We start from the raw sequence: 13,277 nt of genomic DNA, 5'->3' as shown, positions 1-13,277 counted from the left end.
ATAAAAGAAGCAAAAAAGAGGACCCACTCACCTAAAATGTAATCTTGATAAGCTCTGAATCGCTCATAGAACAAAAGTTGACTTGTCTGGAACATTTCTGGGAAGTGAGTTTTTCCTTCTGGCACAAAACTTTGTAAACTCGTACCTGGTTTATCGTGATTGCTACAATCACTGCATGAATCTTCATCTTCGAACAAACCTAAGAGAACAGCAAAAGTAGGCAGGCTGAACTATCCCAGACACTTCCAGTACTTACAAACTGCTTCTGTTTTCATATACTTGCTTAGAAATTCTAAACAAAATATAAACAAGGATGTGGGTATAATGCTTTACTTACCTCTATCATTGTCAGAAAAAAACAGTTTTCTAAATTTAAAAATATCTCAAAATCCAAGTTCTACTTCAAAACAATAAGGACTTAAAATCCTGCATGGGTTAGGTTTTTATTGCTGTGCTATGAGGTTTCTCAGGGAGGCAAAGGAAGAGGGTTGTTTTTGTTGTTGTTTTTATAAATTTATTTATTTATTGGCTGTGTTGGGTCTTCATTGCTGCACACGGGCCTTCTCTAGTTGCAGAGAGAGGGGGCTACTCTTTGTTGTGGTGCGCAGGCTTCTCATTGCGGTGGCTTCTCTTGTTGTGGAACATGGGCTCTAGGCACACAGGCTTCACTAGCTGTGGCATGCAGGCTCAATAGTTGTGGCCCTCAGGCTCTAGAGCTCAGGCTCAATAATTGTGGCGCACGGGCTTGGTTGCTCCACAGCAAGTGGGATCTTCCTAGACCAGGGATCAAATCCGTGTCCCCTGCATTGGCAGGCAGATTCTTAACCACTGTGCCACCCGGGTAGTCCCAAGAGGGCTGTTTTTTAATTCAGTGGAAATCACCCAAGTTCTCCTTCAGAGGATATGGCTATGATTATTCCTAGAGCTAGCAACTTATAATGGTCAAATATTTTAGTCACTTTTTCTTCCAAAACAACTCCATAAAGCTGCATTAAATACAGAGCGGATTTCCTACACTCCATCTCAGACAAACTGAAATCTCCCTTTAACTTCTACAATATCAACTTGTCCGTGCCCCTCAATAAGCAGGGATGAGAGATTCTTAATAAGGCATAAGATTTACTTCACCAAAGCTACTAGGTTCCTCCTCACTAATTTCAATGCCTGGTCTAAGGAAAGGATTAGAAAATTCTAATTGCATTAGGTTTGGGCTATATATAATTACGTTTCACAAGGTGTGACTGGGCCACAGACATATCTAATTCTGTGTATTATGCTGTTTTTAATGGACAAAATGACTACTAAATAAACAATGCTGAGGGTAGCATTTAGACTGGCAAAGTCCTTCCCAGTGATTTCAGGAAGGGTATCTGAGACTATTATTAGCAACAGTCTTTCTCTTCCCTCACCTCTTATATTTCTCCTTCTTTTTCTCCCTCTTTCCATTTCTTTGCCCCTGTTCAGGCACCAGAATTATGTGACCCCACAGATTGTAATAGGGAAGAACAAATCTGACTCCATATGGATCTATTTCTTATACTTTAAACTTTGTATTCTATTGCTTTTGATACAAGTTAAGAATGTTGCCAATAGCCTGAAATACACAGGAGAGCCCATTCTCAAGGCTCTGATCTTTAACACTTTTAACACATTTCCATTCATATAGAGATAAAAAGTTGCAGAACAGAGAATAACATTTGTCTTGTTGGAGGTTTACAGGAACATCATGACCTGACCTATCTGGACAGATGCTAAAACAAAGGATTCTGATACCAAGAAGTTGGCAACAACCAGTCACACTCTCTCCCCTTTTAGTATAAAGGAAACCTGAATTCTAACTTTGGCAAGATGGTTCTTTGGGACTCTTGTCCACCATCTTCTTGGTCTGCTGGCTTTCCAAACAAAGTCACTAATCCTTGCCCCAACAACTCATTTCTCAATTTATTGGTCTGTCGAGCATGGAACAGTGCAAGTTTGGACTTGGCAACAAGATGACCAAGGTGTACTTAAGGGTTTCCTGTTCACAGACATCAATGCACCTGAGCCTCAGAGGACATCAATCCCTTACCTGCAGTGTGACAATTTCTCTGTACCTCAGGGGAGATGAAAATAGTATGCCAACTTCAATTAAGAGAATAAACTATTTGTTAATCACTTCCAACAGTACCCATCATATAACATAAATTTTTTAAATAAATAATACCTTCATCTCACAAACATCAGGTGACTATTATCCCCCCACCAAAAAAAAGAAAAAGAAAAAGCAAAGAAAAACTATCAAGAAAACAAGTGTTGGCAAGGATATGGAGAAATAAGAACACTGTACACTGTTGGTAGGCATGTAAAATGCTATAGTCACTGCAGAAAACAGTATGGTGACTCCTCAAAAATTTTCAAATAGGATTACCGTATAACCCAGCAATTTCCAAAAGAATTGAAAGCAGGATCTCCAAGAGATATGTGTACACCCATGTTCACAGCAGCATTATTCACAATAGCTAAAATTATTTAGCCTTAAAAAGGAAAGAAATTATGACAAGTGCTGGATAAACATGCTGAGTGAAATAAGCCAGGCACAGAAAGACAAATACTGTGGATAGGAGGTACTTAGGGTAGTCAAAATCATAAAGACAGAAAGTATAATGGTGGTTGCCAGGTGCTGGGGGGAGGGGCGATTGGGGAGTTACTGTTCAAGAGGTATAGAGTTTCAGTTTACAAGAAGAAAAGAATCATGGTAACAGATGGTGGTGACCGCTACACAACGTGAATGAATACACTGAACTGTACACTTAAAAATAAAGATGGTATATTTTAAGTTATGTGTGTCAACACAACTAAAAAGAGTACAATATATCAACTCAATTCTTTACAGCCAATTTGAAAGTATTACTTTTCACACATTGTTTCACCTCATCTTCAGCACTCCATAGCACCACTACCTGTTTTCCAGATGGGAAAACTGAAGCCAAGTGACTGCTGCCAGTTCACAAGAAGGGTTAGTAGTGAAATTAAGTCACACCTATGTATTCTCACTTTCCTGGGACTCTTTCCACTACACAATACAACTGAAAATGTTAAAGTAAAACCTGAATCACCTTAAAATATCAGGAGGAAAAAAAAAAAAAAAACGGAGTCTCCATGAAGAGGTAGAAAGGACTGAGAATTAGACCTGGGTTCTATTTTTAGACTCTGTCCCAAATTGGCTCCCCTACCTTTGGGCCTGTCACTTGCCCTCAGTGCTCGGTGCAGCCATCTGGGCCAAGAATTCAAGTTTCTTCTCTTTCGGTGAAGGGGAGTGTGGTACATGATCTCCTTTGAGATCCAAATAAAAATTATGCGCCCACTCTGCACTTACAAACGCACTCTCAAAGCTGGGGCGGGGCGGGCGCACCCAGACAGCAAGAGTAGGAATTCCTCCGGTCTCGAGGAAGCTGAGGTCAGATTGGGCGGGGGGCAGGGGATTTGTCCAGGGTACCTCCCGACTTCGACGTCCTAAGAGTGGGTCGGGGCATCGCCCAGCCACCGGCGCCACCCAGGCCAGCTAGCTCCGGAAGGCCTGCGCCCCAGGCGCCGTCGGAGAGTCCCGACGCCCCCCGAGCTGCCGACACGGTCTGTCGCAGGCGGCTGTCCTCCGGTCTGGCAAGGCGGGTGCTCACCTTTCTCGAAGGGCGCCGGCTCCTCCTTGGCCGCCCAGCCGGTGCGCTCGGGCTCCGGGGCCATCGCCTGCGACCCCAGCCCACCACCCACCAGCAACACGTCAGCCATTTCAAATTTCCGCGGGCGGCCGCCCAGCCCAGTAATGTGATGACGCAGCCTCTTCTGATTGGATAGCGAGCCGAGGCTCTTGGACCAATTAAAGGAAAGTTTGCAGAGCCCCCCCGCTTCCGCTCGAGCCCCGTCCCCTTCAGCCTCCGCCCACCCCGGCAGCAGTGCCTGGGCGCCATCTACTGGCCGGGCGGACTCCCTAGTTCAAGTTCTTGATTTTTTTGCTTACTGGGACGAACTTGGACAAAGCTGAATTAGGACGTAACTTGGAATGATTGCCGAAAAACTAACAAGCCGTACCTGGAAGTGGGGTAGAGCGGAAAAGGCACTGGCTTGAGAATCAAAAAACATAGTATTTAGACTTGTTTCTTCCATTACCACTGGAATTACCTTAGGCAAGTCACTTCATCTCTCAGAAGAGCATCTTCAGTTCTAATAGTATATTGGCCTAGATGGCTCCAAACCTTTCACCACCAAAAATAAGTTGCTCACTCGCTTTCTCTCTCTCCCCCTCTCTTTCATTCACCACCTACACGCAGAGGATATTTTCAAAGATTGTCAAATTATATGTAGTATGTAAAAGTATGTTTTACCCACATTTATTAATCAACAACTATAACCTCCAGTGATAATAGCTAACATTTATTGAGTACTGTGTGCAAGACACCTTCCTTCTATTTTATTGCAATATCTTATTCAATCTTCAAAAACTATCCTATAAGACAGGAAATACTATTATTATTCCCATTTTACAGAAGAGGAATTGGAGTCATCAAGAAATTAAGCAATGCCCAATTTAACCCCACAGAGCCAGTATTAGAAACCAGCCAAATTCCTGAATCCACCCTTTAAAGGCTCTGCCAGGCCATGACTGGTCAGACTTGAGATGGCTGGAAACAGCAGAGGTTACCAGAACACCGGGTAGGATGAGTCCCACAAAAGGATGAGAGCCTGGTCATGACAGTGTTATCACAGGGGGGACATTTCCACTTACTGCCTTGAAGGAAAACCTTGCGCTAAAGTCTCTCAGATCCCTCACAGCTGAAACGAAAAGGAACCAGGAGAGGTGACTGTGGAAACCTGCACTTAATTCAGCTAGCTTTTCCAGGAAACAAGATTTCTTTGACTCTCATGTACAGAGTCTGACCTTACATTTATTTGTTCATTGAACAAATATTTATTAAGCACCACAAGGTGAAAACACACAAAACGATAACATCAACACTAGCATTGGGCATTGAAGACCGAGTTAGCTTTCTCATAATTCTCCTTTTAACCCTTCTGCCCACAAACCCCACACGTGGCAGGATTTCTACTCACCCACATCCCTCAGTGCTGAAGACAACATAGCTCTCTTCTGGTTCAATTATGGAATATTTTGTCAACTGTCAAGATATTGCCCAAACTAATTCTTCTGGAAAATTCTTGGAAAGGAACATGTGACCACGGGGTCAGACGAAACACCTATGTAGCTGCAAACTCCATAAGGACAAATCTTTTATTAAACTGGATACATTTCCAAACCTATGCTTGCATGATTATGTGGAAAGTTTTTAGAGTCTTCCCCTAAGTGGAGACCTTTTAGAAGCACATATTTTTTGGGAGTTTGCTTTTCCTGCCCCCTCCCCCTTATCCTAGGGAAAGGGTTTTTTAATTCTTCCTCTCCAATCCCTCCATCTGCAGCCCATCACAGCCGTCCACCTGCCTTAGGTGGTGTGGCACCCGTTATTCCCAGTCTTTTTTATATCTTCACTCTCTTTCTCACCACTAGGTCCTTATCCTCTGTCTACACAGGGGCTCAAAACTTACTGTCCACCCCTAAAAACTTCCCAAAGCCCAATTGCAATCTAGAGATACTGCCTCCACACTTTCTTTTTGGATAGCATCAAATTGCTCTTGGGTAGTGCCTTGCCTCTCCTGCTTTCTTAACGGCCAGTAGCTTCCTCCAGAGGCCTGCCCTCTCTCACTCCCATCACCCTCCTCCTGCTGCAGCATTGATGGCCCAGCACCCGCATCCATAGTCTTTCCTCCCTTGGCCCCCAGGCCTTCACTCTCCTGGTCCTCCTTCCTGCCTTCATTCATCTTCCTCCTCCTCAGATTCCCTAAACCTAAGGGGCTCCCAAGGGCATTATCCTGAGTCCTTCCACAGGAGGTAACCTAAGTGAGTGAAGAAGGTCTAGTGTGGACTGTGGCACTCACTGTGAGCACACAGGAAAGCAGATGTGCTATTCACTTGACAAGTAATAAATATAGAGAGTATAGACTGTGTGCCAGACATTGTTCTGGGCTCAAGGGAAGCAGGGGCAAACAAGAGGGACAAGGTCCTGCCTGCAAGGAGTTCACAGCCTAGTGGAGATGCACAACGAACAAGTAAAAAAATCAATTAACAAGCAGGATTCAATTACGAAAAATACTAAAAATAAAATAAAGTTTAGTGAAGTGATAGAGAGTGATGAGTGGGGAAGACAGATTCAGACTTTTATGTGAAAATGCATGATTTTAAGCTATTAGCAACAATTTTTTTAATTGAAGTATAGTTGCTTTACAACACTGTGTTAGTTTATACTGTATAGCAAAGTGAATCAGCTATATGTATACATATATCCCCTCTTTTTTGAATTTCCATCTTATTTAGGTCACCTCAGAACATTTAGTAGAGTTCCCTGTGCTATACAGTAGGTTCTCATTTGTTACCTATTTTATATATAGTATCAATAGTGTATATATGTCAATCCCAATCCAATTCATCTACTATTTTTTTAATGTAAACACTATGCAACCCAGAAAAACCTATTTCCCAGGCCAAATTTGGCCCACAGCCCTGTAGACTGCAACCTGTGTTCTGAGCCCTAACTACTCAAAGTACAGTCCAGGGACCAGGAGCTTGTTAGAAATTCAGAGTCCTTCCCCTGTCCCTAGATCTGCTGGATTGGAATCTGCATTTCAACAAGAGCCCCAGTCTTCAAGTAACATAATTCATGTTTGATAGAAAGGTCTTCAGACCTGAGTTCTCTCCTGAGGCTCTTTCAGTTTTCATATCCTGCTGGAAAACTTGACCTGGAATTCTCATTCATGATTCACGGTCATTATACTGCAAAGCCAAGTGCAGCCCATCCTCCAGCTTATAAGGCTCTCATCTCATCCCACCCTCCCTGCCACAGCCCCCTGTGGCCACCACCATCTCCCATGCAGGTTGTCAGGATGGCAACTGGGAAGTCACTGCACCTGAGAGGACTCACCCACTCCCTCACCTGCTTCCAGAGTTAACTGCTTACTTCTCGCTGCTCCCAGGACAGGGGTTTCAATGCAGTACCTGGAATGGCCAGGCAGGTGGGGTGACAGAAGGAGAGAAGTGGGCACATTGGTGCCAGTTTCGTGGAAAGTGATGCGTATGGACCGCATGTTGCCATGTTGGTTTTCCAATTGAAGCCAGAAGTCTAGATTTTTATAAGAAATTTCCCATATTAAAAGGTTGGTAAGCAGTGGGGGGGGGGGGGGGATGAATTGGGAGATTGGGATTGCCATATATACATTACTAATGAAAAAAAATACCAAATTGTACACGCTAAATATATGCAGTTTATTGTATGTTAACTGTATCTCAATAAAAGTTCTTTAAAAAAAAGTTCTAAAATAAATAAATAAAAATATTTTTTAAAAGTTTGGCAACTAATTTTTAAAAACTTAAACACTGTGCTAGCCAAATAAAACATATCTGTAGACCACCAGTTTGCAGCTTCTGAGGCCTAGTCTACGTGTGACATTGCATCAGAGGCTGTGGTTCTCTGAAGGTAAGTACCATGTCACATTCATTTCTGTATGGCTGGTACCTACTACTAAAATTCACTTAGTAAAGGGACAAACTAAGTTAATACAGCTCCTTTTATGTATAGTGTAATATTATGATGCCATTAGCCAAAGGCTCAGGTTTAGAGTCAAATGACCAGGTCTGGGCTATTTCTGCTGCTACTGCCCAGAGACCGCCTACCCAGAACCACAGATTCAACATTACTACTATTACCTAAGGTAGGGTCAGCAAACGCTGCCTGTATTGGGGACCCTCTGCCCCCAAAGCAGCCCACCAGCTCTCCCAGGAGAGAAACACTCTCTAAAGTGTGCAGCTCAGGACTCTGATCCCTGGGGGACAGAAGTCCAGCATAGCCGCCACTGCCCCACTTTAGAATGTGTCCACACATCCGTATGAATGGGTTTCTGAGCACAGACAAGGACCAAGACAGACGGTGCAAATTCTGAACATCAGAGAAGGGTGGAGAGAGCCCCCAGATCCTGGGACAGGTCCTAACGGCAGAGGCCGGTCTCTCCATCTGCAGTTGTGGGGAGCTCCACAGCTGTGGGCCCAGGGTGGGCAGGTAGCCCACGATGTCCACTCCACTGCAGGGAGAGGAGAGATGCTAGGTCTCTGCTACTCTCATCTGAGAGTCCACGGTTCCCACTGGCAACAAAAACAAAGAACAAAAACCAGGCGTGAATTTTGGCTTGTATTTTCCACTAGAGGGCAGCTTAAACTTTCAAAAGAAAATAAATCTTTGGCACTTCATAAAGCATTGAGAAGTCCTTTCAGCAAGTTTCCTGTAGAGCCTCTGGACCTTGTGCAAGGCTCCAGGGATTAGAAGGGAACAAATAAACTTAACTCTTACCTCGTGGAGCTCATGGTCCAGTAGAGGAGAGGCATATTAAACAAGAGAATACCTGTCAAATGTAGTCAGACCAAGGAGAGAGAATCCTAGGCAGGGCCCTCTTTGCAGGGGTATTGGGCTAAAACCTTCATGATAAGAGAGAACTGAAACATTGACTCTTCCTGGGTATCAAGCCTGCTGGCCTTTGAGCTGAAACTATACCATTAGCTCTCCTGGTTCTCAGGCCTCTGGAATTAGACTGTGGAACTACCATGAGCTCTCCTAGGTTTCCAGCTTGCTGACCCATCGTGCAGATCTTAGGACCTGTGTGTGTGTGTGTGTGTGTGTGTGTGTGTGTGTGTGTATCCTCACCAACATGTGTTTTTTGTTATTTGTTTTTTTAATTTTGGCCATTTTAGTAGGTATATAGTGATATCTCATTATGCCTTAAATTTGCATTTTGTTGATAAGATCTCATCATCTGCAAACAGAAATAGTTTTACTTCTTTTTCATTCTAAATGTCTTTTATTTCTTTTTCTTGCCTAATGGCCCTGGCTAGAAGAAGCTCCAGAACAATGCTGAATAAAAATGGGAAGAGCTAACGTCTATGTCTTGTTCCTGATCTTAGGGAGAAAGCATCCATCCTTCCACCATTAAGTATAATCTTACCTGTGGATTTCTTATTGACTTTATCAGGCTGAGGAAGTTCCCTTCTATTCCTATATTACTGAATTTATCCTGAAGGGGTGTTGAACTTTATCAAATGCTTTTCCTCGGTCTCTTGAGATGATCGTGTGGCTTTTGTCCCTTATTCTACTGGTGTGGTATATTAAATTAATGATTTTCACATATTAAACCAATCTTGCATTCCCGGGGTAAATCTCACTTGGTCATGGTGTTATCCATGTTATGTATTGCTGGATTCAATTTGCTAGTATTTCATCGAGGATTTTTGCATCCATATTTACAAGACATTTTCTATAGTTTTCTTGTGATGACTTTGGTTTTGATACCAAAGTAATATTGACTTTATAGTCTCCTGCATTTTTCCTCTATAAGATTTATCACAATTTACACTTCTCTATTATTCCTACCTCCCTATTAAACAGTGAGCTCCATGAAGGCAAGAAACATGTTTGCTTTCTTATCACCAACTCCTAGTGCCTTGCTCAGTATCTGGCACATAATCAGTGCTCAATAAATGTTTGTAGCATTCATCAGGAAGTAAATCAGGACATGAGTATTGTGAAATAAAGGTCATATCTTATAGCGAGACAAGAAAAAATTTACATGCAACAATTTTTCCGTGCCCTTTGGCCTCCTCACTCTCTCCTATTGTGCATTATGTATCTGCATTAAGCATCGACCAGACCTCCCCCATCAGCAGGAATACCTGTTCACTCATAAAGAGCAACATTCTCCTAGCATCAACAAGACAACTCCTAAAAAGATAACATTCCGGACTTCCTAGGTGGCGCAGTGGTAAAGAATCCGCCTGCCAAGGCAGGAGACATGGGTTCAAGCCCTGCTCTGGGAAGATTCCACATGCCACGGAGCAACTAAGCCCATGAGCCATTAAAAAAAAAAAAAAAAAAGATAACATTCCTTCTTGATCTTGTAAGGGGCCACATGATGCTTAGATCTGGATTGTGTAAACTGTCAATAATACATCATTTAATGTACAGCCCTCTGTCTCAAAGAACTTATAGAGCCGTATTCTTAGAGCTTTCTGAGACAATGCTTCCAGGTTATAATCCTCAATTTGGCTCAAATAAAATTTTTCATTCTTTGATTGAATGACTAATTTTTCATTGACAGTATTCATACTACCTAGGACTCGTCCCTTATCTGTCTTCACAGCAGCTTCCTTTCCACAGGTGGGCTCTCCCCGATGCACTGCCCAGGTGCTTCGATTTACAAGCGTTTAATTTATTAGCAACTTTTTCTCAGAATCACACATATGCCGCCAAGTATAGCTATTTGGTCCCTGATTATCCTGTTTGGTCCCTGATTAATGTCTCTCCCCAGAAACGCTTTTCCTGACCACCCAATCTAAACTAGATCTCACTCCATCATTCTTTGACTATACCCAGTTTATTTTTTTTCACAGCATGTTCACAATTTGTAATTACAGAGCTCTCTCTTTTCTTGTTTGTTCTGTCTACCTCAGAGGGTGAAGACTGTGTCCTATTCCCTAACACCTCCTTGGTGCCTAATAGAGTGTCTGGAGCATGGCTGGAGCAAATAAATATCTCCTGAGTGAATAAAAACACACGTGGATAGAGGGTCTATACTAAAACTCATCTGTTTGAGTCCTCTTGGCCTCATTAAAGGACAAGCTCCAAAAATTAAAAACTTTCTCAGAAATTAGAAGGAATATGACTTTTGTGCTTCAGTTCTCACCAAAGTGCCAGAAACCTCCTGGCTTCTTGGAATGTCTATTAAGAATTCTGGCTCTTGCAGTGATAATTTTCATACACAGCACATTTGGGCTGGCTGGCTCATGAAGCAGAGGGGCCTTTACCACCACCCCATCACTGCTGTCACAAAGACCATCCTCCTCACCCGCAGAAGACATACCTTTCACCACCACTGTGAGAAATAAGTTTGTGAGGGGAATCCCAGAATCCTTGGACAGCTCCGTGATCACTCTGCTCTATAAGCCAGACCTTGTGGTGGGAACTGCGACCACTGAATTGTGAACCCTAAATGGGACAGTGAAACTGAGTAGGACCCTGTGGGGCCTTCCTGGGTACAAAAGCCCTCCTGTGTCCTGCATTTCTTATTATCAGGAAAAAGACTTTCAGCCTCCTAGACCTTCCCTAAATTCCCAAGGGCAGATTGCAACAGTTACTAATGGAGTGAGGGAATGCAGAAACAAAGGGAAAGTCAAGAAACGATGGTGCAGCAATGAAGTCGGTCCTGGTTCCTCTTCAAGGGTTATGCATAACAATCTGATACATGTTTCTAAGTTCTTCTACAGGAACTAAGGCCCGTAGAAGAGGGTGGCCCCAGTGGAGGGGGTAACTTTAGGCTGGGCACAAGCACGGGGACCCCAGGTTGGTTGGAACCAGAAGGCTGATGATTGAGATTCCTGCAACACCAGCCTGTTACCTCACAACCAGCCAATCAGTGGAGGGTCACATACTCTGCAGGTCTTCCCCCAAATCTTGCCTATAAAAAGTCCTGCCCCAAAACCATCCAGAGTTTGGCTTTTTGAGCATGAGCTGCCCGTTTTCTTTGCACAGCCCTTGCCATAAACCTTTCTCTGCTCCAGACTCCCACGTTTCAATTTGTTTGGCCTCACTGTGTGTCTAGTACACGGACTTGGGTTCAACATCAATGGGAGTAATTGGATCCAGGGTAGCAGAAGCCAAAGGCAAGGTGGGAAAGGTTGCAAGTTATGAACAGCAGTGTCAAAGCAGCAACCCAAATAGTCTGACTCATGCAGACCCATGGCGTTGCCTAGTTGATCATGACTTTCCTGGAGCTGAAAGAGATAGGAAGCCTACTGAATTCTTACTTGTTCTGTATAAGCATAAAATTTCTTGGCCAAGTGAACAAAGGTCTAACCTGAATGGTAGAAACAGAGTCACAGGCTTTCAAACAATTCCCAGACTTGAGCCAGTTTATAGGCCCAGAGCCCCTTGAATGAAGGGGAGGCTGGTTTGCCTTGAGGAAGGACCCCACTATACTGTCAAAATTTTATTCTATTAATCTTTCTCCCAGCCTTCAGCGAAAGGACCTATCACTTTTACCAGGATACTTGTGCACTGGGGAAAAGGAAATAAGCAGAAATTTAGGGGACTAGTAAACATAGGCCCTGAACTGACACTAATTTCAGGAAACCCAAAATGTCACCATGACCCTCCAGTCTGAGCAGGGGGTTATAGAGGTAAGTAATCAATGGAGTTTTAGTTCAGATCCATCTCACAATAGGTCCAGTGTTTCCTCCATCCTGTGGTTATTTTCACAGTTCCAGAATGTGTCATCAGAATAGATATACTCAGCAAAGGGCAAAGTCATCACATTAGTTCCCTGACCTCTGAGTGAGGGCTGTTATGGTGAGAGAGGCCAAGTGAAGGCCACCAGAACTGCCTCTGCCTAGGAAATTGGCAAACCAAAAGCCTTACCACATTCCTGGTGGGATTGCAGATATTAATGGCACCATCAAGGACTTGAAGTATGCAGGGATGGTGATTCCCATCACATCCTCATTCAATGTGTCTAATTGGCCTGTTCAGAAGACAGATGAATCCTGGAGAATTACATGTATTATCATAAGCTTAACCAGGTGCTGACTCCAGTTACAGCTCCTTTACCAGATGTGACTTCTTGGCTTGAGCAAATTAACACATCCCCTGATACCTGATATGCAGCTATTGATCTGGAAAATGCCGTTTTCTCCATCCCTGTCTGTAAAGCCCACCAGGAGCAGCTTGCTTTCAGCTGGCAAAGCTAGCAATACCCACACATTGTTCTCCCTCAGGTGTGGGAAGACATTCAGGAGTCTTTCTGAAACCTTGAAAATGTTAAAGTATGTGGGCCGAGCGATGGGATTCAGAATGTCCTGCTTGAGCAGTGGAGGAGCTGAGGGTGCAGGGCATGGAGACTATGGGGGCATAGGCAGAGGATTGGCCCTCTCTGGGGGCGCAGCCCCTTTCTACCTCCTCACATCACCCTGTTTGGCCCTGGAGGATGGCTGGTTAGCCAGAGACGGGTAAGATTCCTCAGGGGAGGAACAACCTAAGACAGGCACAGCCGCAGAGGGGCCAACAGGGATGGGGCACAGACCCCTAATATCTGAGAGAGGTCTCCTGCCCCCAGGGCTGTTTTGCTCTCCGAGCCCAGCTCAGGTCCGCACCCTGCTCGGA

General features: G+C 43.8%; 1 protein-coding gene across 1 annotated transcript in view; it reads right to left on the bottom strand.

Moving 5' to 3' along the window:
- SHCBP1 (SHC binding and spindle associated 1) overlaps positions 1-3,808 on the bottom strand; it is a 38,269-nt gene extending 34,461 nt beyond the window's left edge. The window contains exons 1-2 of the mRNA XM_057711807.1: positions 3,657-3,808; positions 32-199 (exon numbers count right to left, since the gene is read on the bottom strand). Coding sequence (XP_057567790.1) covers positions 32-199; positions 3,657-3,765 — 277 coding nt within the window. The 5' untranslated portion in view covers positions 3,766-3,808. The remainder of the gene's footprint in view (positions 1-31; positions 200-3,656) is intronic.
- Positions 3,809-13,277: the final 9,469 nt, after the last annotated feature.

Source organism: Hippopotamus amphibius, chromosome 16, assembly GCF_030028045.1.
Source record: "Hippopotamus amphibius kiboko isolate mHipAmp2 chromosome 16, mHipAmp2.hap2, whole genome shotgun sequence".
Classification (NCBI taxonomy): Eukaryota; Metazoa; Chordata; class Mammalia; order Artiodactyla; family Hippopotamidae; genus Hippopotamus; species Hippopotamus amphibius.
Note: the sequence above shows the minus strand (reverse complement) of the source record. Positions and strands in the feature narration are given on the sequence as shown.